The sequence below is a fragment of the Trichechus manatus genome, unplaced genomic scaffold, assembly GCF_000243295.1.
Source record: "Trichechus manatus latirostris isolate Lorelei unplaced genomic scaffold, TriManLat1.0 scaffold00116, whole genome shotgun sequence".
Lineage (NCBI taxonomy): Eukaryota > Metazoa > Chordata > Mammalia > Sirenia > Trichechidae > Trichechus > Trichechus manatus.
In genome coordinates, this window is record NW_004444052.1 from 1011605 (window position 1) to 1038587 (window position 26983).

At 38.2% G+C, this 26983-nt stretch overlaps 1 protein-coding gene across 1 annotated transcript in view; it reads right to left on the reverse strand.

Annotated features, from left to right (window-relative positions):
- DNAH5 (dynein axonemal heavy chain 5) overlaps window positions 1-26983 on the reverse strand; it is a 251935-nt gene that overhangs the window by 3867 nt on the left and 221085 nt on the right. Inside the window, exons 71-78 of the mRNA XM_012557737.1 lie at window positions 23958-24203; window positions 20837-21056; window positions 17988-18193; window positions 12229-12432; window positions 10143-10358; window positions 7914-8126; window positions 6461-6613; window positions 5263-5494 (exon numbers count right to left, since the gene is read on the reverse strand). Of these exons, the coding sequence (XP_012413191.1) occupies window positions 5263-5494; window positions 6461-6613; window positions 7914-8126; window positions 10143-10358; window positions 12229-12432; window positions 17988-18193; window positions 20837-21056; window positions 23958-24203 (1690 nt within the window). The remainder of the gene's footprint in view (window positions 1-5262; window positions 5495-6460; window positions 6614-7913; window positions 8127-10142; window positions 10359-12228; window positions 12433-17987; window positions 18194-20836; window positions 21057-23957; window positions 24204-26983) is intronic.

Consider the following 26983-nt stretch of genomic DNA (forward strand, 5'->3'; position numbering starts at 1 on the left):
GATGGTGCCCGGCTACCACCACTGACTGCTCTGAGGGGGATCACAGTAGAGGGTTCTGGACAGAGCTGGAGAAGGATGTAGAACAAAATTCTAACACATAAAAAAAGACCAGATTGACTGGCCTGACAGACTGGAGAAACCCCAAAAGTATGGCTCCCGGACACCCTTTTAGCTCAGTGGTGAATTCACTCTCGAGGTTCACCATTCAGCCGGGGATTGGACAGCCCCATAAAACAAAACGGGACTAATGAGGCATAGCAGTCCAGGGACAAGGACTAGAAGGCAAGAGGGGACAAGAAAACTGGTGATATGGAACCCAAGGTTGAGAAGGGAAAGTGTTGACATGTCGTGGGGTTGTTAACCATTGTCATAAGGCAGTAAGTGTACTAACTGTTTAATGAGAAACTATTTGTTCTGTAAACCTTCATCTAAGGTACAAAAAAAAAAAAATGAATTATCTATGTGAGATCAGATTGACAACAGCAACTCAAAAGGTTTGATGGGAAGCCTAGGGGACAGTGAGTTGAAGATAACAGTGATGGAATAATTTGGAAAAGGATAGTGAGGATAGAAGCACAACTGGAAGAATGTAATCCATGTCACTGAATTATACATGTAGAAATTTCCAGAATGGCATATCTTTGGCTGTGTATACTTTCACTGAAAAAAAACAAGGTCCTCCAAGGTCAAGAAGGGAGAGTGTTGACATGTTGTGGGGTTGTTAACCAATGTCATAAAACAATATGTGTACTGACTGTTTAATGAGAAACGATTTGTTCTGTAAACCTTCATCTAAAGTACAATAAAAAAAAGTTCACACTGAAAAAAAAAAAAAGATTTACAGCCTTGGAAACTCTGTGGAGCAGTTCTACTTTGTCCTGTAGTGTTATTACAAGTCAGAATCGACTCCACGGCAATGGGATTGGTTTGGTTTGGTTTAGGGGCCTCTGCATGTGAGCAGCCTTGGAGTTTAAGCTCCATTCGCTTCATGTTAAATCCACTCTGTTCACCATACTTTATCTGCACATCTCATAATACCCATCTCAGGGAGTAATACGTTATTTCATTTTTATTCCAGATTATAAATTGTTTGAAGACAAATACTGAGTCTCCACTCATCCTTATACTCTCTGGAATACCAATAGAATATTTTAAGTGACCTTCACATAACTATTAAAATGAATCACATTTAACTCAGAGGGGTAACTTTTCTTTGGTGAAATACGTTACACTCATAGGCTCTTAATCATAAATACAGTAACTTATTAATGCAACGTTAGTGTATCAAAATTACTGAATTTATTTCCCAAGATTAACTTGCTCAATAATTTAGCTTTTTCTAACAAATTACCAAAAAAAAAACTGTCAGAAGTTAAAATCTCATTATTTGGCCCAGGAGAAGCTTCAGCCTGCTGTGCCATGTGTTTTTATACCTCCACTAAAAATTGAATAAATTTTATTGGAAGGAGTTAAACATTTGAGTATGATAATACTGGACATAGATTTCAATATAAAATAAAGTTTCTATAGCAGTTATTCTCAACCAAGGGTGATTTTGCTCCCCCATCTCCTGCACCCCCAGGAGACATTTCCCAATGTCTGGAGCCATTTTTGGCTGTCACAACTGTGGGTGTACTACTGACATCTAGTGGGTGGAGGCCAGTAATGCTGCTAGACATCCTACACACAGCCTCCCAAAAGAAAGAATTATCTGGCCCCAAATGTCAATAGTGCCAAGGTTGAGAAACTCGGTTCTTAAACAACAAAGTCACAGATATTTCACAGTACTTTAAACCTATGTGTTTGCTTAATCCCAAGAAATTACTCATTAGGAACAACCCAAAATAATGTAAAACCTCATTTTTAAGTCTGGATGTTACGTTTTCAATTACTATAGTATATCACTAGTAATAATAATTAGGCAAATACATGAAAAATTCTGATCAAGTAAGCAAATGATAGTGAATTTATGAAGTGCAATTAATATTAATTATGCTGATAGAGTAAAACCCTTTAAGCCTGAGATCTGTCAACATATAACAAATATATAACTAATTATTCTTCTTTGCTAAAAATTTGACCAATAATCATTTTATAACCTTGAAATAAGCCACTGGAGTCTTACTTCTGAACTCAATCATAATTATAATAATTATACCTATGGAAGTATTTGGCTAACTTATATTTTAACCCAAAATGCAAAATGGAAGTGGGAAAAAAAAAATAGCATTCTTTTCAGTAAGCAGGTAAAAAAATTATCTGAACTATTTATCCAATTTTCTTTATTTTTAATTGCTTCAGAGGGGAAGGTGCCCACACCAAGACACAGCGTGGAACACACTTTTGCACCTGGATTAGAAGCCACTAAAAATATCATTTCATAGTGAAACTGCTGACAGATGCTAAACAACGACAAGGACAGATGATTGGAAACCATTACCCCTGGTTAGACAAAGAACTTTGAAGACAAAAATAAACACACTCGGTAGGTAGAACAAATCAGCGCAATACATTTAAAGCCTTAGGGCTCCAGAAGGGGGAACAGAGAGAAGAGGTTGTATACATTGGTGTGCGATATACTTTAGGATTCTAAGGGTTTTAATAAAACACGTTGGGGGGAAGATTTTATTTTCTAACTACGCAACTTCCCTATCTAGCCTATAATTTTCACCCAAACTTTAGTATATCATTATAGCGTACATTCTTTCCAATACCCAAAACAACCAAGTTACATACAGACACTCTATAGAAGCTTTAAATCATTGCATTATTTAACCCTCTTTTGCTAATAATATTTAAATTTAAATTACTAGACAGTGCACTCTTACATAGAATATGTCTTTTAATCTTTCAAGAGTCATGAGAGTTAAACATAATAATAATAATAGTAATATTAGTAAAGTTATCTATGGTGCATCATGCACTCTCACACATTCTCAGCCTCCATCTCGCCCCACTCTTCTCCCCATCATACTGCCCCAGCCAGACCCACCTTCTTTCTGTTCCTCAAACAAGGCATACCCACTGCCATCCCCTAAGTCTTTGCACTCTTCCTCCTCTCCCTGGATATTAGTATGACCCCTTTCTGTCATTGGGATCTCTGTTCAATATTCCCGCTTCATTGAAGCCTTCCCTGAAACCCTAAACTCTCTCACTCCCTAGCATACCATGTTTGTGTGTCTTCTTTATAGAAACAATAACGATTTGAAATCAGCATGTTTACTTATTATTTCTTTCTTGGCTAGCCCTACCACTCAGAGCGAGCTCATGAGGATGGGGATTCTTCTTGTGTTTTTCCTTGTTATATCACAGCACTAGAATGGTGCTTGGCAGATGGTCGGTGTCAGTTCAATATTCACTGAATGACCAAGTAAGCCACTGCCATTTCTCTCTGCCAAGAAAAGTCTTTCCCTATCTCCCTATTACGCTCAATGTTGTCATCCAAAACCTACCTCCAAGGCAAGCTCCCCAAACCTCTCAGGCATTGTTCTGTTCTTCTAAGCTTCTTGAGCATCCTGTGTATATCTGTCATAACACTTATCAAATTCTATTTTAATTTTTATTGACTTATGGATCTCCCTCACCAGACTGGGAGCTGCTTGTAGGCAAGATCTGGTTCGTAATCATCTTTGTCTGCCTAGCACCTAAGGTCATGGCTGGTACATATTGGGCAGCCAGTAAATGTTTGCTTCAAAAATAAACACAGTTTATAAACTCTCTTCTCCAACCCACATTTCCACATGTGTTCCTTACCTAATGGGTGACGATACAAGCAGCTGTCTCTTGCAGAGAGATTATTTTATCCCTTTACTTATTGAAGGCAAAATCTCTTGTGCTTCAGTCATAAAATGAGTACTTCCTTGGGATCTACCATCATGGCTACCTCTCGAGTTTATAGCTTATGCTTTTGAGATGAACAGGGAATTCCCTCTTATGCTGAAAGGTGGTTATTGCTGAGGACATGTTCACTGAGAATGCACAGCAGAACAAAGCCTCCAGAAAACATCAAGCCAACAGTGGAAAAGAGTTTCAGTATTTTTAGACTTATCAAATAGAGCTGTGACAACTTTGTCAAAGTAGAAATAAGACGCATGCTTTGTAGAAGTGTTATTACGTCCATGGGCTGAAATAGGAAGCCAGCATTTTACCATTAGCTAAACGATTAAGCTGGATGCTTCAGAATTCAATCTCAATCTCACAACTTGGCTCAAACCTTCAAGCTGATAGAGTCAGAGCCTTCACATGAGCCACGTGCAGTCCTGCTTAGAATTCCTTCTTTCCAGCCCTTGCCCCGCATCATATCCATCCTTCAAAGCCCAAACCAAGCCCATCTGCTCCTGACATCCAGTCCCTGATCACTCAGCCCACAGTTATCTCAATCCCTTTTCCCACCACTTATTAGTTATGCTAAACATTTGTTTCTTATTTCATCGGCTAATGTTTCAGAAGTATACGTACATATTTTGTCTGCTTTATTAGATAGACAACAATCAATGCCCATGGAAGCAGCAGTCAAGAAATCAAATGACGTACTGCATTGGACAACTCTGCTGCAAAAGACCTCTTTAATGAGTTAAAAAGCACAGATGTCACTTTGAGGTCTAAGGTGCACCTGGCCCAAGCCATGGTATTTTCAATCACCTCATATGCATGTGAAAACTGGACAATGAATAAGGAAGACCAAAGAAGAATTAACACGTTTGAATTGTGGTATTGGCAAAGAATATTGAATATACCATGAACTGCTAGAAGAATGAACAAATCTGTCTTGGAGGAAGTACAGCCAGAATGCTCCTTAGAAGCAAGGACAATTAGACTCCATCTTGCAAACTTTGGACATGACATCAGGAGGAACCAATCATGCTTGGTAAAGTAGAGGGTCAGTAAAAAAGAGGGGGGCCTTATATGAAATTAATTGACTCAATGGGCTCAAACATAACAATGACTGTGAGGATAGTGGAGGATCCAGCAATGTTTCACTCTGTTATACATACAGTCACCATGAGTGAGAGTCAGCTCAACGGCACCTAACGACAACAAATATATATAGGCAAGAACTATTTTGTAATCTTTGCTTCCCCGATAGCACTCAAAAAAGTGTCTAGAGGTCAGTGATTGTTCATTACATATGGGTGTGAATGTAAAGCTAGTTAAAAAAGAATAAAATCCTTATTGCATGATAACAATATAATGAGATCCTGTGTTTATAACGTCATCCAATTCAATAACATCAATCATTACTGAATACGCAAGACAACTTACTATTGTTTTCTGCAAAAATCCTTATGACAGGCATCAACTCAAAAAGCACTTTAGGTTTTGATTCAATGAGTTTCATGTTCCTCTTGTCCCAGCCAGCACCTTCAAGATATAAGCCATAGACATAGACACCCTCAGTTGGAGGAGCAGAAATGTCGTCCTTCATCCACTTGGTGACCTCATTGCAAAGCACCATATTGTCCAGAGCCCAGCCTTTGTTGGCACGAGTTATTTCCTGTTCAAGGCAAGAACAAAAACAAAGGATTAAGGAGGTAATTAAAGGTTTATCTTAATATAAAGACCGTAACAATGATGAAAGTGTAGCCCAAATTACTCTAATCCAAAGGAACTAGAATAGTATTTAAAGAATGAAAAATAGTCCTGCATAAACAATACCCATGTCCTAATTTAACCATTGCACTTTAAAAAGGAAGACAACATCTAATACGATAAAAACTTCGAAAGCCAGAAGCTATATAAGGCGAAACCCTGTCAGAGAAGGAAAGTGCATTAAGACATGCGATAGAAAAGTTGTAAGACTGCACCCTGTCAAAGCTGCAAAACTTGTGAGACCTAGAAAAACAAGGAAGTCTCGTCGAGTTTCAGCTCTCACAGGTTTCACTGTACAAGCAGTCCCCACATTACCAACGAACTCCATTCCTAAAAATTTGTCTTTAAGTCAAATTGTATGTAAGTCGGAACAGTGAGGTACAGTTAGTAGCTAACGTCAGTCAAACAAACATTTGTCTTACTATATAGTATCTAGTGTACCCTTCTATACATAAGAAACATTCATGAAACACTTCCAGATACACTAAAGCATCTTCAACATAATACAGTAAGAATAATAACAATGTTTTGATGCTCGTCGCTAAGTGGCGCCCGTTTATTGTTACAAACCATTGTGTGTACCTCAAATTTTTAATCTAATAAGCTTTTCTGGGGTTGGTTCATAACTACAGGTTGTACGTAAGTCAAGCATTCGTAGCCTGGGGATTGCCTCCATAAAAATAACATTTTGAAATTCAAGCTAGCGTCTGAAGACGAGTTGCTAGATTTATGTTCATGACAATGTAACTAGCAGTACCAAAATGGGACAGTCATTCTCTGTCTTATTATACGCTTCAAAACTGTAATGAAAGAAGAAAACCTTGGAGAAGAAAATTATAATAACACTACAGGTACAAATCAGAGCTATTACCTGGCGCATTGCAGTTAAAAATCCTTGGGGGTTAAAAAAGCCAGTCATCCAAAAGCAGTGGGGTCGGCCATTGAAAATCCAAGAGGTAAACTGGCAGTTTCTTTCTATAAGTTCAGTAAACCAGAAACCCAGTGTACTTGAAACCCAAGAAGCCTAAACAACATACATCAAAACAATTAATTAACATAGGTTTAATTCTGTTGTTTATCTACATTCACAGAAAAATGATGAAATATCAATATTACTTTTAGAAGGTACAAGTCCCTAAGACATGAATTCCCCTTATGTTGTGACATTTAAGGTTTTCAAATTATTCTTCCTCCTTAATAATATTAATGATATTAAGATGTGGCAGAATCAGTTAATCATCACACAAATAAACCAAACCCATTGCCATCGAGTGGATCCTGACTCACTGCAACCCCATGTGTTACAGAGTACAACTGCTCCATTGGGCTTTCCCGGCTGTAGTCTTTAAGGAAGCAAATTGCCAGGACTTTCTTCCAATGCATGGCTGGGTGGGTTTGAACCACCAGTGTTTAGGTTAGTAGTTGAGCACAAACCATTTGTGCCATGCAGGGACCTATTACATAAACTCCAGGTCAATATGAATACCAGGTCAGTATGCTTTTCAAGATGTCTGACGTCCACAGAATCACCTTCCACATACAAACATATACATCACCAATTCTGTTCTTTATTGAAATTCAACAGGCTTCCACTGTTTCTCCTTAAGTTACATTTTGATTGATACAATATAAAAAATAGGACTTTTAGTTCCATAAATATGCTCATGACCTCATCAGGATAAATCATCATCATTCTAAAATATATACTGTGGATAGTGAATCAGAGACACTTTTCTCCACTTATCATTTTTAATGAGGTAAACAACAGTTATTTTCTATAGTTTTTGTCCCTATAGAATGTACTTTTATCTCCTTCAATTAAGGAACAAAAATGTCAACCCAAGTCCCTTTACCACTCACAAATTAACTGCATTCTCCCTGAATTCCCCTGTGGAACTTCCATTATTACAATTGGCATGGATATGTCATTATTGCTATCAGCAGCACACGTAGGTATCTCCAAATCATATTTTATACATTTTACTATAATTGCAATATTTGACGTATGAATAAATGTAGTAGCCAACAGGTTGGTGGTTCAAACCCACCCAGCAGTGCTGCAGAAGATAGTACTGCTGATCTGCTTCCATTAAGATTACATTAAGAAAACCCTATGAAGCAGTTCTACTCTGTAACACATAGAGTCACCGTGAGCTGGAATCGACTCGGCAGCAACAAACAGCAACAACATAAGCGCATTAGTCCCTAAGCAGAAGAACAGTTAAATAAATTATCCTTAGATGTTTTCCACTTGCCAATTACAACTATTCCCAGCAGTAAAGTGATTATGCAGGTTAGCACAATAAGAGTAAGCTTATACATACTTTTTTCCATCGAGTAGGAATTCTGGCATCAAACATGCAATCCAAAGCATCTCGTAGATTTTCACTCATGATGATGGTGCCATCAATAGCGAGTTTCAGCTCAGTCAGGGTACTCCGGACAAGGGTGAGGACCCTCTGCATTCTGTCTATCTCCTGCCTGAGGAAAATGTTCATCGGCTGGATTGCCCCCATCTTCTGCAGCCTTTCCTTCACCTGCCGTGTAGATGTTTCAAAACACACGTTAAGAATCAGACGCCTACTAATGATTTCATAGAACTGGTGCCCTGAGGCTTCTGAAAAGGCGCATAGTTTTACAATTCTGTAAATGATAAGCTTCTTTTTTTTTTTTAACCACCAGAAAAAAAAGAATAAGAAGGGAAACGTCTGTTAGGTAATCAGCCTGATTTTTTCATTCCATGTGGGAAAGAATCGGCAGCCATTAACTAACAGAAGAACATAAAATACATGACCACAGACACACAGCCTTCCAAAACAGCAACTGCACTTATTGAGAAATGTTCGTCCTACTGCCAATCTAAACACCTCTGAACACACGTATGGACACACACAAGCAAATGTGTACACAAGCACAACTATTCTGCTATCTTCCTCAGAGAACTACACTTGTGTTGTAAAAGCTTTCTCTTTCTTCCATAGAAACATTCGTCCATCCACTTGTCCATCTGTTCATTCATTTTCATCCTACAAGTTTTTATTGAGGGTCTTCTCCATATCAGATATTGTACTAGGCTAAGTTGCTTTACCCTAGGTTTCCACCAGTTGCATCGAGTCCATTCCAACTTCTGGGGACTCTATGTGTGTCAGAGTAGAAATGTGCTCCATAGAGTTTTCAATAGCTGATTTTTTGGAAGTAGGTCACTAGGCCTCCTCTCTTTCAAGGTGCCTCTCTGCCTTTCGGTTAGCAGCTGAGCACATTAACCATTTGCACCTCTCAGGGAGTCGTAGCACTGACAAATTCAACAGAAGGATGTAGACCCTTCTAAATCCCATTACTCACCACTTTTATTTATGTGATTATTATTATCTTTTTAGATATTTCTACTACTTCATAAATATTTCAACCACTCTTAGGTATGGATGACTTCTTTGCTGATATTATAGTGAAGGAAGCTTATAAAAGCTAATGTTGTTATGTGCCATCAAGTTGATTCTAACTCATAAAATCCTGTATGACAGAATAGAACTACTATAAATCTTTATAAGAGCAGATCACCACGTCTTTTCTCCCTCGGAGTGACTGGTGGGTTTGAATCGCTGACTTTTCAGTTATCAGCCAAGCGCTTAATCATTGCACCACCAGGGCTCCTTAGGAAAGCTGATAGCAAGATTAATTTTTTCCAAGCAAGTGATCGTAGATCCTTCCAGGAAAAATTATTCCCTTGACTATAGGTCACTCTGTAGTACTAGCAGCTAAATGGCCTGCCTTGTGGAAAACAACAGGAAGCTAAAGAAACAAAATGCTGTGGATTATCTTCTAAAAACCAGGTAGAAAGGGGGCAATATACAAAGAAATCCGTGGCTCTATGACAAAGTTCATGTGCTTAATCCACGTCACCTGTTAAGACTACATGGAAAGTAAGCCGCTTACTTTGGATGTTATCAAAGACTTTTAAAAAATGCTATCAGGGGAAATCTTTTCAAAATATTTGTTAAAATGTCTAAAAATAACTTTCATAATCATAAATTTTGCTTTGAAGTCACCTGCATATTAAAAAACAAATCCATTTTCAAAACTAGTGAAATGAAGAAGCTGCAAAAAGCTAATGATGGAAATGTCAATTCCCTGAAGTAACAAGGCCTAGATTTCAAGGCGTGCGTTAAACTAAGCAATATTATTTTTGGTTTGAGTAATCCAGTGCTTTAATCTAAGAATATATTGCTTTCTTTAGAACAAAAGACCATGTGAAGTACCTTGGGAGAAGGTTCTAGAAAAGCAATCCTAACTCATCACTGTATGCTTTTAATTTAATTATAAATACTAGCATTCTTATCTGATTTCTTTATTTATATTTAAAACCCATTAATTACATTCCTGGATTCAAAAACTTATTTTTCTGTTTCTTCAGGAAGTAATTTTTTAAATTATTTTTTTGAAAATCAGAAAAGCTTTTTTTTTTGCCCTGCCTCCTTCTTCCTGGCTTCCCCAACCAAGCGCACACACCTACACCCACACACAGCTGACATTTTGTCAGAATTTCATCAACTCACGTCAAATGGGTCATAGTCCTGGGGCAGCTTCTCCAGCATATCGTCAGCCAGCCGGGCCACCACAGCCTCCCGGGTCTCAACACCTCCAGTAGAGCTGTCCTTGGGTTGGATGCCAAGAATGGCGTCCAGCACGTCTTTGGCCAGCTTGCTCTGGTAGGTGATGTCGGCATTGGGGTGCAACCCAAACACCTCAGGGCTGTCATAGGCAGGTAAACTCTGTCAACAAACATCCCAGGTAAGCACAGTTGGCTGACCTAAGCAGCAGTTATATTACACTGTGTTACAAAATAAAAACGCTTTTATTAGGATAAGCGTTTACAGGAAATGTCTTAATTGTGTCAGGCTGCAAACCTCAATATTTCACCAGAAAAGACTTCGAAGTTACCTTAAGAAAAGACAATGAACATGGAAAAACATAATATAGACTCACTGGTCTCTAAGACTTGTGCCTCAAGCAAAATTGAATCAAAGAGATCCTGTCTGGTTAAATAATACATGAGATGGGAAGGGCATTGTGGCTTGGTATTTTGTTTCTTGATGGTCTTATTTAAATCCAGCCAGTTGTTTAAATAAATGTTGTATAACTAACGGCTATGTTTTAATGACACCAGGAAATGGAAGTTTTAGCAACCGTATCCCAATAAGATGTCAGGTGGGAGTTGTATTCTCCTAGGGAGAAAGACAGAGACTAGGAAAAGAGGGGAATATTGAGAAAGAGACAGAGTCACAGAAAGAAAAAAAAAAAAGACAGTGAAAGATGGAGAGCCAGAGAAAGTCAGAACAGAACGAGCAGGCAAAAAACTCCCTCAGTCATTTATAGAAAAGAAAATTCACTTACAATTTGACATATATTTGTATGTATTAATCTTGTCCTTAACTTTATTATTGTTTTACTCATATTTTTCACTTCCTCTACTCCCTTATTTTATTCCTTTTTACACAATGTCTTCTTATGAGCTTCCTCAAATTCTTTGTGAAATGAGCTGCATATAAATACATCTATGTACAGGCAAGCTTAAATTTATACCTTCCTAGGCACTTTTCCTATTCAGTGCTCATGATTTAAATCCACATATAGTAGAGTTAGGACAAATATATTTGTTGATTTGAAGTAATAAACATGTTTAGGCTGTAATATATGATAAACCTATCACATTTGTATATCAAAAAACCTCTAAATACACTGATAAATTTAGCCCATTGGGGTTGAGCTTTAGTTTGTTAACTGAGATAAATAGCTAAGGCAAAAGACATTGCTAAATAATGATCTAATGAATTCAAGGTATAGAGACATAAAGTTTACTTAGCTGGAGACACAAATCAGATCTTTCCCCCCACATATTCCCAAATTTCCTGTCAAAAGTCTATTTTATTCTTTCTTTGAGCAGTGCTTCCCAACCGAGGGTGGTTTTGCCCCCCAGTGGACATTAGACAATGTCTGGAGATATTGTTGGTTGTCACAACTTGGGATGAGGAGTAGAGGGACGTTACTAGCATCTAGTGGGTAGAGACCAGGGATACTAGACAAGTTCCCAAATTGCACAGGATAGTCCCCCACAATAAAAAAATGATCCAGTCCTGAACATCAATAGTGCCGAGGTTGAGAAACTTTGTCTTACAGGAAAAGAAAAGTGGGTTCCTGGACATACACATAGGCTGTCTGCTAGTCCAGAATTAAGTAACACAGCACAGGATGAGGCAAGAGGACTGAAAAATTAGTAGAGTCTAGTGACTTCCTTTGCTCTACTGCTACAGTAGCCAAAGCCTTACAAGCCAAGGGTTCCAGGGAATTTGTGTAGGTCTCCTGGTTCTAAATTGACCCATCCATCATCTCCGGAAAGTCTATTCTTCACTGAGGTATTAAAAGAAAAGAGGGTTAGGGAGACTCACACAGAACACACTCACAACTAATATAAATATTTTAGTCATCAGATGAATATAAAATTATGAAGAAAGCATCTACGGTGGAAGCTTTAGTATATATCATCCTGAAAATTTATTTTAAAAGAAATACATACAATTAACATAGAAAGGTAAAATGGTTGTGGTTATTTGATCTAGGCATAAAATTCCTACATTGACAAACCTGGATATACTGAAGATAGTTCTCCACAGTGCTGCATTTTGGAATATTGTATCCTTCATAAAAGCTGAAATCAGGTCCAAACATATTTTCGCTGAACCAAACCTTAGCAAAAGTGTTCAACAATCTCTTATCATAGTCATCAGTGACTCTCCCTCCATACTGAATTTCTCCTATCATGTAACGGACAGTGGTCCAGGAGACTCCCTGGGAAAATTCATAGAAAAAAATTGCATAGAAATCATTATCATCTCATCATCATGTTCCCTACCAAGTAACAACCATATTCATTGTCATGTCATTCATTCATTCATCAGTAATGTGGAAAGTGCAGAATGAAAATTAAGTAGACAAGGGAGAAAATTCAGAACAGAACTTCAAGTTTCCATGGAATCCAGGCTTTCTGGAGCAATGAAGGATGGATGAATCCCTGAAATTACTGCCTTGAGAGAATCTTTAAACCTTAAAGCAAAAATATCTCTTGAAGTCTTCTTAAAACCAGGAGGTGGGCCAAGACAGTGGAGTAGTCAGATGCTTTGTGTAGTCCCTCTTAAAACAAAGACCTGAAAAAACAAGTGACTCAGATATATATGACAATCTAGGAACCCTAAGCAACAAAGACAAGACTGAAGAATCATACTGAGTGACAGCTGGAAGGAGAGACAACTCAAAAACAGCAGAAACAGAGAATTATGTATCACTTGTGTCTTGCTAGCCTATCTGCACAGTGCAGACACACTGAGACAAGTAGCAGCATCACCAGCTGAAACCCACCCCATGTGGTACAGCTAAGCAGGAACGACCCTGCATGCACTCCCAGAGTCAGCCAGCAGTGATTCCATCCCTGTGAACAAACACCCAACCCACCATGCACACACAGCCCCCCACCCCCGCCAGAGCTCGCAGTTACCATAAGAAAATAAAAAAAATTACAGCAGAAATAAATGAAATAGAGAACAGAAAAACAATTGAATCAACAAGACTATAAGCTGGTACATTGAAAAGATCAACAAAATTGACAAACCATTGGCCAAAGTGACAAAAGAAAAACAGGAGAAGAAGCAAATAATCTGAATAAGAAATGAGATAGGTGATATCACAACAGAATCAACTGAAATAAAAAGGATCATAACAGAATACTACAAACATTGTACTTCAACAAAGTTCAAAACTTAGAGGAAATGAACAAATTTCTAGAAACACAGTACATACCTAGACTAACACAAACTGAGGTTAAAAAAAAAAAGCTAAACAGATTCAAAAGAAAAAAAGAGATTGAAGAGGTAATAAAAAAAACTCCCAACAAAAAAAAAAGTCCTGGCCTGGACAGCTTCACTGGAGAATTCTACCACACTCTCAGAGAAAAGCTCACATCAATACTACTAAAACTATTTCAGAGCATAGAAAAGGAAGGAATACTCCCGAATTCATTCTATGAAACCAGCATAACTAGAATACCAAAGCCAGGCAGAAACACCACCAAAAAAGAAAACTACAAACCAATATCCCTCATGAATATAGATGCAAATATTCTCAACAAAATTTTAGTCAATAGAATTCAACAGCATATCAAAAAAATAATACATCATGACCAAGTGGGATTCATACCATAACGGACAGTGGTCCAGGAGACTCCCTGGGAAAATTCATAGAAAAAAATTGCAAGGATGGTTCAAAATTATAAAAATCAATCAATGTAATCCACCACATAAACAAAACAAAAGAATCACATGATCATCTCAATTGATGCAGAAAAGACAGCTGACAAATTCCAACACCCATTTATGATAAAAACTCTCAGCAAAATAGGAATAGAAGGGAAATTCCTTGACATAATAAATGGCATTTATACAAAACCAACAGTCAACATCATTCTCAATGGAGAGAGACTGAAAGTATTCCCCTTGAGAGCGGGAAACAGACAAGGATACCCTTTATCACCACTCTTATTCAACATCATGCTAGAAGTCCTAGCTAGAGAAATAAGGCAAGAAAAAGAAATAAAGGGCATCCAAATTGGTGAGGGAGAGGTAAAACTATCCCTGTTCGCAGATGATGTTCCCTATACATAGAAAAGCCCAAAGAATCCACAAGAAAGCTACTGGAACTAATAGAAGTTTTCAGCAAAGTAGCAGGATACAAGACTAACAAACAAAAATCAGTTGGATTCCTCTTAACCAACAAAAAGAACCTCAAAAAGGAAATCTGGAAATCAGTACCATTTACAATAGCCCACAAGAAGATAAAATACTTCAGAATAAATCTAACCAAGGACATAAAAGACCTGTACCAAAAAAACTACAAAACACTACTGCAAGAAACCAAAAGAGACCTACATAAATGGAAAAACATATCACATTCACGGATAGAAGATTCAACATTGTGAAAATGTCAATACTACCCAAAGCAATCTACAGATATAATGCAATCTTGATCCAAATTTCAACTGCACTTCTTAATGAGATGGAGAAAGTAATCACCAACTTTATATGGAAAGGGAAGAGGCCCTGGATAAGCAAAGCATTATTGAAGAAGAAGAACAAAGTAAGAGGCCTCACTACCTGGTCTTAGAGTGTACTATACAGCCACAGTAGTCAAAACATCCTGGTACTGGTACAATAGGTACATAGACCAATGGAACAGAATTGAGAACCCAGACGTAAATCCATCCATCTATAGGCAGCTAATATTTGACAAAGGGCCAAAGTCTGTTACATGTAGAAAGACAGTATCTTTAATAAATGGTGCTGGCATAACGGGATGTCCATCTGCAAAAAAATGAAACAGGATCCATACCTCACACTATACACAAAACTAACTCAAAGTGGATCAAAGACCTAAATACAAAACCTAAAATGGTAAAGAGCAAGGAAGAAAAAATAGGGGAAACACCAGGGATCCTAACACATGGCATAGAGTACAAACCATAACTAACAATGCACAAACACCAGAAGATAAACTAGATAACTGGGAGCTCCTAAAAAGTAAACACGTATGCTCATCAAAAGACGTCACCAAAGAGTAAAAAGAGAATCTACAGACTGGGAAAAAAATTTTTGGCTATGACATATCTGACAAGGGTCTAATCTCTAAAGGCTACAAAATACTTCAACACCTCAAACAAATAAACAAATAATCCAATTAAAAAATGGGCAAAGGATATGAACAGAAGACACCAAACAAGACATTCATGCAGCTAGTAGATACATGAAGAAATGCTCACAATCATTAACCATTATCCAAAACTAAAAACCAAACCCATTGCCACTGAGTCAATTTGGACTCATAGTGACCCTATAGGACAGAGTAGAACTACCCCATAAGGTTTCCAAACAGCAGATAGCAGATTGAAACTGCCAAATATCTTGTTAGCAGTCTAGCTTTAGCCATTAAATCAAAAAAAAAAAAAAAAAAACTCATTGCCATCGAGTCTCGAGTCGACTCCAACTCACAGCAACTCTAAAGAAATGCAAATCATAACTTTACAAGAGATACCATCTCACCTCATCAATACTGGCCCTAAACAAACAAACAGAAAATAATAAATGTTGGAGAGGTTGCAGGGAGATTGGAACTCTTATGTACTGCTGGTGGGAATGTAAAATGATACAACCACTATGGAAAAGCTAGAAATAGAAATACCATACCATCCAGCAATCCCACTCCTAGCAATATAACCTAGAGAAATAAGAGGTGTCACTTGAATAGACATATGCACACCATATTCATTACAGCATTGTTCACAATACCAAAAAAATGGAAACAACCTAAGTGCTCATCAACAGACGAATGGATAAACAAATTATGGTACATACAAACAATGGAACACTATGCAATAGTAAGGAACAATGATGAATCCATGAAACATTTCACAGCATGGGTGAAATCTGGAGGGCATTATACTGAGTGAAATAAGTTCATCACAAAAGGACAAATACTGTACGAGACCACTATTATAAAAACTTGAGAAAAGGTTTATACACAGAAAAAAACAGTATCTGATGGCTACAAGGGTGGGGAGGGGTGGGGAAGGCAAATCACTAATTAGATAGTACACAAGCATCAACTTTGGTGAAAGGAATGACAACACACAATATAAGGGAAATCAGCATAACTTGACCAAGGCAAAGTCTTACAAGTTTCCTAGACACATCCAAACACCTTGAGGGACCAAGCTGCTGGGGCTGAGAGCTGGGGACTATAGTCTCGGGAGACTCCTAGGTCAATTGGCTTAACACAGTTTATAAAGAAAACATTCTACATCCTACTTTGGTGAGTAGCGTCCGGGGTCTTAAAAGCTTACAAACAGCCATCTAAGATACATCTACTGGTCCCATCCCATCCAGAGCAAAGAAGAATGAAGGAAACCAAAGACATAAGGAAAATATCATTCCAAAGGACTAAAGGACCACATGAACCACAGCCTCCATCAGCCTGAGCCCAGAAGAACTAGGTGGTGCCCAGCCACCACCAGACTGTTCAGATAAGGATCACAGTAGGGAGTCGCCGACAGAGTGGGAGAAAAATACAGAACAAAAATCAAATTCACAAAAAAACCAGACTTACTGGTCTGACAGAGACTGGAGGAACTTCCGAGACTATGCCCCTGGACGCCCTGCTAACTCAGAACTGATGCCGTTACTGAAGCCCACTTTTCAGACAAAGATTAGACAGGCCTAGAAAAAAACAATAACGCACACGAAGAATGTGCTTCTTAGTTCAATCAAATATACGAGACCAAATGGGCAACTCCTGCCCAAAAACAAGATGAGAAGGCAGGAAGGGACAGGAAGACTGGATGAATGGACACGGGGATCCCGAGGTGGAAATGAGGAGAGTGTTATCACATTGCAGGAATTGTAGCCGATATCACAAAACAATATGTACATAAATTTTTGAATGAGAAACTAACTTGAGCTGTAAACTTTCACCCAAAGCACAATAAAATTTAGAAAAAAATCTTAAAACCAAACTGTAGTTGAGCTTAACTAGTAAAGAATGTATGCCTTGAACATTGTGTTCTTTTAAGATCTATATGGGATCTAATTAACAACAGAAACTCGAAAGATTAGACAGAAAACAGGGGGCAGTGAGTTTATGTTAATGGTGGTGGAGCAATTCAGAAAAGGAGGATGAGAATGGCTGCACAACTCGAAGACTGCAATCAATGTCACTGAGTTGCACGTGTAGAAATTGTTGAACTGGTGTTACGTTCTGCTGGGTATACTCTCAACAGCAATAAAAATAAAATAAAATAAATTATTAAAACAGGAAAAAATTAAGTAGGCAAACATAGAGAATTACTTAAAGCTCATATTCATGATTTGAAGTAGACTGCTTCCTGATGCATTCATATATTTTATTACTTTAATTTCAAAATAAAAATAATTCACATTCTGAAAAAATCAAGCAGTTCTTTATAAAGCACACACTTGAAAAGTAATCTACACTCTCATTTTTTAAGGGATTTTTAAACACAAATTTCCCACCCTTCCACCCAACAGACCTTTTTAGATTGTCTTATATGTAACATCAACTTGCCTTTGAGAAATGAAAAGATAATCAAAATTCATCCATTTTTTTACCCTAAATCAAGAAGCAAGTGTGACTCAAGTTGCTATGGCTTAAGATAATGACTTTGCCAGCACAGAAAATCACAACTCTCACACAATTTACCCCAAAAGAGGTGTCGTCACGTTAGCTTGAGGACCCAGGCCCACCATCACCAGTGGTGAGAGACAGCACGCCATGCCCTGTGGTACCTTTTTGATATCCATGTCATCCAAGTGGTTTTGGATGAACTGCACAGTAGCATTAAAGTCTGCTTGATTAAACTCATAGGGTATATTCCAGCCAAGTGGACCAAACTTCCGCCTCTCCTGGACGGTGGAGTGCAGGAAAGCCACCGCGTACAGCATGGGCTTCCACTGGACCACAGTGCTCACGTCCAGCAGGTCCTGGCTCACGCCTATCGCAGTCAACAGGGAGAAAATTATCACTTTTCAAATACCTTTGTTCTATTATTTTGATAATTTTTTTAACATCCTGATATGAAACTTCACTTATTTTGAATTATTTTTATCACATTCACATGACAATTGTAGTTTGACTTTCAGTGTCTGGAGAACACTTCTCTCTGAAAAATCTCCAAAGAGCTTTTGGGGAAGAAGGGGTTTGCTAATAATGCACCAGTTCCTTCCCATCTAACAAGGTATTGTGGGGATAAAATAGAGGTGGGAGGATGACGGAAGTATAAATAAATAAATAAATAAAAATTGGGACACGCATTTGGGTTGCAATGGGCTTCCATATATACTATTTTAATTACAATCAAACGATTGCTGTTGTTGTTGTTATTATTTATTTTTATTGCCATCATTCTTCTACCTCTATTCCCACAGTCCCTGTAGATTGACAAAAAGTTGAGCCTTCTTAGCAACACTCAAAAAAAACTCTGCAGATTTTTCAGAGGAAAATATAATAATAATATCAGCATCATCATTCCTATTATTAATTCATTATTTAATTAAAACGTATTTCAATGCTCCTAGATATATTTTATTATCCCTGTTTTACAGGTGGGGGATTGAAACTCATGTTGTTTTACCAACTAGCACCGAAAACAGCAAAGCATTAGTCAAACAGGAATAACCAAAATCAAGTTTTCTGATTCCAAATTTCATGCTCTTCTCATGACCAGGAGTCCCAGACCCAAAACTATGAGGCAGGTTAGTGAGCTCATACAATAATTGTCTTTTTGTGATGGACTTATTTCACTCAGAATAATGTTTTCAAAGTTTATCCATGTTGTGGCATGTATCAGGACTTAACATTTCTCTTTACGGCACAGTAATATTCCATTGTGTGTATATATCACATTTTGTTTATCCATTCTTCTGTTGATGGGCATTTGGGTTGTTTCCAGCTTTTAGCAACTATCAATTGTGCTGCAATGAACATTGGGGTACACGTGTCTGTTAGTGTTGCTGTTTTTAGGTCTCTTGGGTATATACCTAAGAATGGACCTAATATAAAACACTTAGAATAGGCAAATGAGGATAGAATAGAGATCAGAGTTTAATAGTAGTTAGCAGGGGCAGGAGAAAAGGGAATCTTTGTTTAGCTAACCCTGAGTTTCTATTTATAGGGATGGAAACTATAGCAATGGATGCTGGTGATGGTTACACAACATGACTGATGTAATTGGGTTCGTTGGATTGTACAAGTGAAAAATGCTGTATTGGCAAATGTTGTGTTGCTTATATTTTTACAGCAATTTAAAAAAAAGCTATAAGGCAAAGGAAACAGAGGCAGAGAGCAATCTCTGCATGAGCAGTGATGGGAGGAGCATTTGGGTCTGTTTTTTGTTGCTAATTCTTCATTTATTTTTCATCAAAAAAAATTTTTTGAGACCAGAACAACTAGATGGTACCTGGCTACAACCAATGACTGCCCTGACAGGGAACACAACAGAGAGTCAAATTCTAGTAAAACAGAACTCAAATTCTAGTAAAAAGACCACACTTAATGGTCTGACTGAGACTGGAGGAACCCCAGAAGGCATGACCCCCAGACTCTCTGTCAACCCAGAACTAAAACAATTCCCGAGACCAACTCTTCAGACAAAGATTGGACTGGACTGTGGGACATAAAATGATACTTGTGAAGAGTGTGCTTCTTAGCTCAAGTAGATACAAGAGACTAAATGGGCAGCTTCTGTCCAGAAGGGAGATGGGAAGGCAGAGAGGGTTAGGAGCTGGTTGAATGCACATGGGAAATCAGGGGTGGAAAGGAGGAATGTGCTGGCACAGTAGAAGTAGAGCAATTAGGGTCACATAACAATGTATGTATAAATTTTTGTCTGAGAGACTAACTTGAAATGTAAACTTTCACTTTAACTACAACAATAAACAAAAAGAAAAAAATTTTTTGTGGTAAACTATATGTAACACAAAATTTGTCATTTTAACCATTTTTAAGTGTACAATTTAGTGACATTAGTTACAGGCACCATGTTGTACAACCATTACCACTATCCATTTCCAAAAGTTTTCATTCACCCCAAAGAGAAAATCAGTGCCCCTTCAGCTATAACTCCCATTGCCCCCAGCCCCCAACTCCTGGTAACCACTAATAAACTGTTGTCTATGAGTTTCCCAATTGTAGATATTTCATGTAAGTGAAGTTAGCTAACATTCTGACATGTGGCCCTAATAAAACGGAGGCAAGCCATAACTTTAATTCAGTCTCTTTTTTTGGAAGGGGCTATCATATTACTTCAGATATGGATCATAAAGACAATAAAAGACAAAATTATCACTTTTGATGCTAACATAAACAAAGGCATGTGTCTAGCTGGAGAACCTAAGTGGAGAAATTTTGGGGAAATAGGAAAATCTAAGCTGGGAATCATAAACTCTGATTGCGTGGCACTGTTAGAGCACATTCTACATGGAGCACAACTACAGGGGGCGATCACTCTCTCATCCTGGCTAATAATAGTACTATTTGCTGTAACTACCACCTAGCTAATTCGGTTTTTAGAATTTCCTTAAGAAAACAATATAAGTACAAAACGCTCCTGTAGACTAGCAAGCCTGCCTGGACTCACCACCATATGTTCTTTTCAGTCCCGCCCGGAGGCCTTGTGGAGGCTCATTGGCAAATTTAATGGCCATCTGAAGGAGTGTAATGGGAAACTGCTTATGAACCTCGGTGGTCATCCAGAGGCGGAATGCGTCATGCACAGTCTCAGCCTCTATGATTACGTCCATTAGCTCATCCATGAAATCAAGTCCCAGATGGCAGTTCTGCAGAAGTGCCCATCCTCCCTAAGTCAACAACAGCATATGGAAATTTGATTATTTCATGTTTCACCCAGAGACTCAAATTAATAACTTGTATAGAAATTAAATAATTAAAATTTAATAAAGAAGCACACTAATCACTTTAAATTAATCTAGGTCAAACCTAAGGATACAATTGTTTAACTGAGAAAAGCTGTTTTTCTTTCTTGTTTCATGCATTTGTCTCACAGTATAATAGCATACCAATTGAGTAATAATATGTAGCAGCAGACATGAAAATAAGAAAAGTGAAACATAAAAAGAGATACTCGTGCTGCCAAGTAAAGATGGTGGATGGAAAACATCCATTTAGCGATGCTCCCTCCCCAAATCCCATTACAACTACAATGAAGATATATATTTTTTAAGGCATGAACTCTCAAGGACAAAGACAGTGGAGGTGAAGACAATATCAATAATATTTAAAACAGATTCAAGAGTCCCTAGGTGGCACAAAGGGCTAATGCACTCAGCTGCTGATTGAAAGACTGGCAATTCACTCCCACCCAGAGGCATCTCAGAAGAAAGTCCTGGTGATCTACTTGGGAAAAATCAGCCATTAAAAACCCACAGAGCACAGTTCTACTCTGACACACATGGGGTCACCAACTCCCATGGCAGCTAACAACAAACACCCACCACCCTTTGTTAGTGTTAAAACAGACTCAGGACAGCTGAATCCTAAACTGGCATTGGGGAAAACTGAAACACAATCTAATGTATACAGCATCACTCCAAAAACTCGCAATACCTCTGAGGTGAGGGAAGAAGATACGGCTAAAATAGGAAAGCTATTTAAAATCCCAGACTCCCAGAGTGGTTCTGCCTCCCCTCACAAAAGACTGGAAGCTGGTTTTCTTAGAAGTAAGACAGACAGGGTCTGGCTTGGGTGGGCATCAGAACATTAAGGGTATGAGTTCCAACCTGAAAACGGGTGAAGGGAAGTTTTCCTACTGAATTTTGAGACCTGCAAGCTCCCTCTGCCACCAAGTTTCTGTAATACTGGCAGCCAGGAATGTACTCTCTAGAACGTGGAAGAACTTTCTCTGGGGAATCTGGCCACTCCAAACACAGGAGCCTTGACAAATAATAAGCCGTATCCTTTGTACAAACTTCTCTGTAGATATAAGAATAATCCTTGGAATGTAAAGCAACTCAGGCAACATTTTAGGTCCTGCAATAATAATTTTCTCAATACCCAGTGTATAGAATTATTTTTGCTAAAATGATCAACAATAGTCACTTACCCAGTTTATGATCAGTAGGTATTTTCCTGACTCTGTAACTCACTTTGGGTCATTCCATCAGCCGCTTCTTGGAAACCCTAGGCGGCAGTTCTACTCCCTCCTGTAGGGTCACTATGAGTTGGAATCCACTAGACAGCAAGGAGTTAGAGTAGCCTGGGGAGGGAGCCCTGGTAGTGCCGTGGTTAAAGCACTCAGCTGCTAACCAAAAGGTCGGTGGTTTGAACCCACCAGCAGCTCCGCAGGAGAAAGACGTGGCAGACTGCTTCTGTAAAGATTACAGCCTTGGAAACCCTATGGGACAGTTCTACTCTGTCCTATAGGGTCACTATGAGTCAAAACTGACTCAACGGTGACGGGTTTGCTTTGTCTGTCTGTTTGTTTTTAGCCTGGGGAGTCCTTGGGTAGCACAAACGGTTGAACATTCAGCTACGAACCAAAAAGTTGGCAGTTAGAATCTACCCAGAGGCACCTTGGAAGAAAGCCCTGGTGATCTGCTTCCAAAAGATCACAGACATTGAAAACCCCACGTGCCGTTAGTTTTACTCTGAAACACACGCAGTTCTACTCTGAACACACGAGGCTCCTTGAGTCAGAATCAGCTCAACAGCAACTAGTAGTTGAGCCTGAGTTGTTCCTCGTTCCCAAAAACAAACCAAGCACCAGATCTAAAATCTTAGTACAGTTACATATAAAACTAGTAATGTAGGGATATCATATAATGCCTTACATTTTCTTCAGAAATATGGCACTGCTTAATAGACTTTGACAACTTCCATCAACACCGTTCACAGTTCAAAATATAAAGCACTCAAATACAAAAAGGAATAACACAAAAAGGCTTCAGTTGCTCTCTTTTATCAAGCACAAAGGTGAATTCTGATCTAAACTTCTTAGATGAGACCTTTGACGCTCCAATTTTCCCCCATGGAATCCCTTAGCCCATGTTGCTTCCTTGGGATTGTTGTACTCTGTATTAATTAAATGCCTTGTTTTCTTCTTACTGAGCAGATCATCCATTTTGCTCTGCTTGGATAGTGGGTTTATTTTGCCTTACTGCCTCAAAACTTTTAACGCAATCTTTTATTACAAAGTTTTTAAAACACTAACATCTCTAACAAGTTATAAGCATGCTAATAATAAAGTTTTGGGTTTTTTTTTTTTTACTTGAATTTAATAAACTACTAAACAGCAAATAGGTATAAACTAGAGGTTAAAAATGTTACGTTTAAATTCTACTTTAGCTACCTCAAACTATAATGATCTTAAATTCAAATTAAACAAGTATCCCATTAATATTAGTGTTTCTTATTCTAAGTATAATAATATCTTTTTCTGCAAATTGGTTGGAAAATAAGATGTTCTGGTTGAATAAGTTTTTCATGTAAGTCAAAGCTCACCATGGAAGGTGTAAGTTATGTCTGTTTTTCTGGGAAACTATTATTTTCCACTGTGCAAAACAGTGTTTTCTGTGAAATGGTATCAATGTCTAATAGACATTATACTTTTCCTTGCTTAGTAGTAAACAGCATGCATCATGTAAATCTAAACTCTTCTTAATGTTTCATAAGCTCTTTTCTGCATTGCTATCTGATAATCCTCATATCACAATGTTAAAACAAAATTAGACATTTGGTCTTACACTGGCCATGGTCTGCTGCAAGAGCTTTCGAGCGTGGACCTCCTGGCCCTGGCCCATGGACACATAGCGGGTTTCTATTTTCAATCTCTTCCCCAAGGCAGTGATGGAATCCGTGGGGTCTGAGCCCATAGAGAGGAGACAGATGAGTGGTGTTCGAGGATCAGATTCCTCCCACGTCTTTTCCAAGTCCAGGATAAAGCCTTCAGCATAGTTTTCTCCCATGGAGTCCATGATGTACTTGCGGGCCTACCAAAAACAGTATACGAGTCACTAAAAATAGTCCAACTCCTCCATGTATATAATGCAGTATGGTTTTCCAAAATTTATTTTTGTAGATTATCTCAATGATGCTCACAGTAACCATGCCAGGGTGTTTGTCTGTTTTTGTTTTCATCCCCATTCTATAGGCACGGAGACTGTGTTACTCTCCAAACCAAAGTCTTGCAGTTAAAAGACCAGAACCCAAGTTTGTTGACTCCTTCTCTGGAACCTGTTTGAATACACTTATTGCTTCTTGCTATAAATACCAAATGAAAATACTAGGAAATTCTACTATTTAGGATGTTTTAAGGAAAACAGATACAAATTTAAATAATCAAGCAGGCAGCATATTCCCTGGAATGTAACGGATACTGGTCAAACAAATAATTATTAAAAAAATGTATTAAATATTTATTGAATGAAGAAATTATTTTTAAAGATTTAGTCCATATATATTCTACGAATGTAACAACATTTACATTTTATGACATTTACCAATTTATGACATTTTTCTTCAAATAATCAATACCACTTTCTACTACTACATATTTCTTATCAGTCAGAAGACACAACCATTGTTACCTAACAAGCTGAGTTCACTCTATCTATAATAACAATATTAAGTCAAATCAAAGATGCTTATCAAGATAAGTTGGGCTTACAGATGTTTTGAAATGTTCCATAGCAAGTTTTCATATCAGAATTATAGATCTTCCATTCAGGAAACAAGTACATTTCACCTGGAAATTGTAATAAGTTCACTCTTTTCCTTTTTATTGCTAAGTTCCTTAAATCTTCTCTCTTCACTTCCTTTTACTTTCATTCTATCATTCATTCAGCTCATTTTCATCCCTAACTCACGACTTTCTTCCTATCACTGTCACCATCTCTTTCCATTTTTGGCTCATCCCTTTTACTGTTAATTTTGTTTTGACTGAAATACAGGCTCACAATATCACAAATCTTGTCAACTATATTACTATTCATGTGAAAATATTTCTAGTAACAACATAGTCCTTTTACAAACAAATTAAAACAATTATCATTTATTTTTCGACAAATACTATTAATCGTATCAGTCTTAGCCTATTATTTTTCTTCTTATAAATAGTTGCATTCCCTCAAAGAAAATTTGCATCCTATTCTGATGTCTTTCTCTACCCCAAGTTTCTCACCCCAGTGAGGTTTCCCAGAATAATTATTCTCACATAACAAGCAGAGCCCAACTGTGGGTATAACATGACTTGTAACCTTTCCCAGAGCTGAGTAGATGAGACTTGGTGGGGTAAGCCTTAGTGGGACCCCACAGGTGAGCCTCCAATCTCCTAGCTTTAGAGAAACACAAAATAGCTTCAGGTGGAGTTTCCTTTGAATCAGAGAAGCTTCAGATGGACCTGGACCAAAGAGGGAAGGGTGTCTGGTTAAATAGTTATCTTTGGCTTTAAAGCATCCAGAGTTTGATTGCAGCCAGTATAACAGGCTCTTCCTCCATCTTTAATCTCTAGCTATGTTCTCTTTATGCTCAAAATCATTGCCTTTCCCCATGTCTCTGAGCTTACAGACTGGAATGTAGTTCCCCACTCATGTATGCTCTCTTTGCAGGCGAGAGCAAGAAGGTAGTGGCCACTATAAGAGAATCTCCTGGCTTACCTGTCTACCTCCCTCTGTATCTTGGTAAGAGAGGTGAAACGGATGTTGTTATGAGTTAAATTGTGTCCCTACAAAATATACGTTGTAAATCCTAACCCTTATACCTGTGGTTATAATCTCATTTGGGAATGGGTTTTCTTTGTTATGTTAAGGAGACTGTATTAGTGTAGGGTGTGTCTTAAATCAATATCTTTTGAGATATCAAAGAGATTAAACAAGCAAGTGAGCGAGTAGAGACGGGGGAAGATGGATGCCATGCCACATGAAGATCCCAAGGAGCCAAGGAATAGACGCTGAAAAGACAAGGAACTTCCCTCAGAGCCAACAAAAAGAGAAGCTTTCCCCTAGAGCCAGTGCCCTGATTTAGGACTTCGAGCCTCCTAACTGCGAAAAAATAAATTTCTCTTTGCTAAAGCCAGTCACTCGTGGAATTTCTGCTACAGCAGCACTAGATAACTAAGACAGGTACCAACTCAGTCTAGACTCTTGAATGACCAGAGTTTTTCCACTTCCTAATCCCTCCCTGTCTGTGGAGACTCCCAACACAAGCTTTATTCTCCACATTATTAAGTGAGGGTTCTCTTTTAAAGGCAATCTACAATGAAATATCCATCTTTTCCATAAGAAACCAAAAAAAGATGGGTGTTCCTATTCCCTAAACTCATAGCGGCTATTTCAGAAAGAGTTGGGTGAGCAACCTTGCTATGAGGTCCTTTCTCCTTCTTCAAGTCCCAGTCCCTCCCCACAATGTCCAGACCACAATATCACCGGCAGATTAAGAGCCATGTCAATTTGGCAAGGTACAGGTCTTTGTGCCTAGGCAATTTTCTTTAGATGGCTTTGCAAAGGTCCACAAAGTGGCAGTCAGGGCCCTTGCTGGCAGGGTTATGCCAGTGCCAATGAAATAACCAGTCAGTGTCTGGGCCCCTCACTCATGGAGGTGATCACCCATTTCAGCCTTCCTCTCCTTTACTAGTTTCAGAGCATGGGAGAAGTTCTGAGGAGGAACTTCTGGAATTCAGTCCAATTAGTTTGGAGCACAGGAGGTCATTTATATTTGTAACTCCCAATATTTTTTCTAAATTGACCAGGTCTAGTATCAATATCTCTAACCT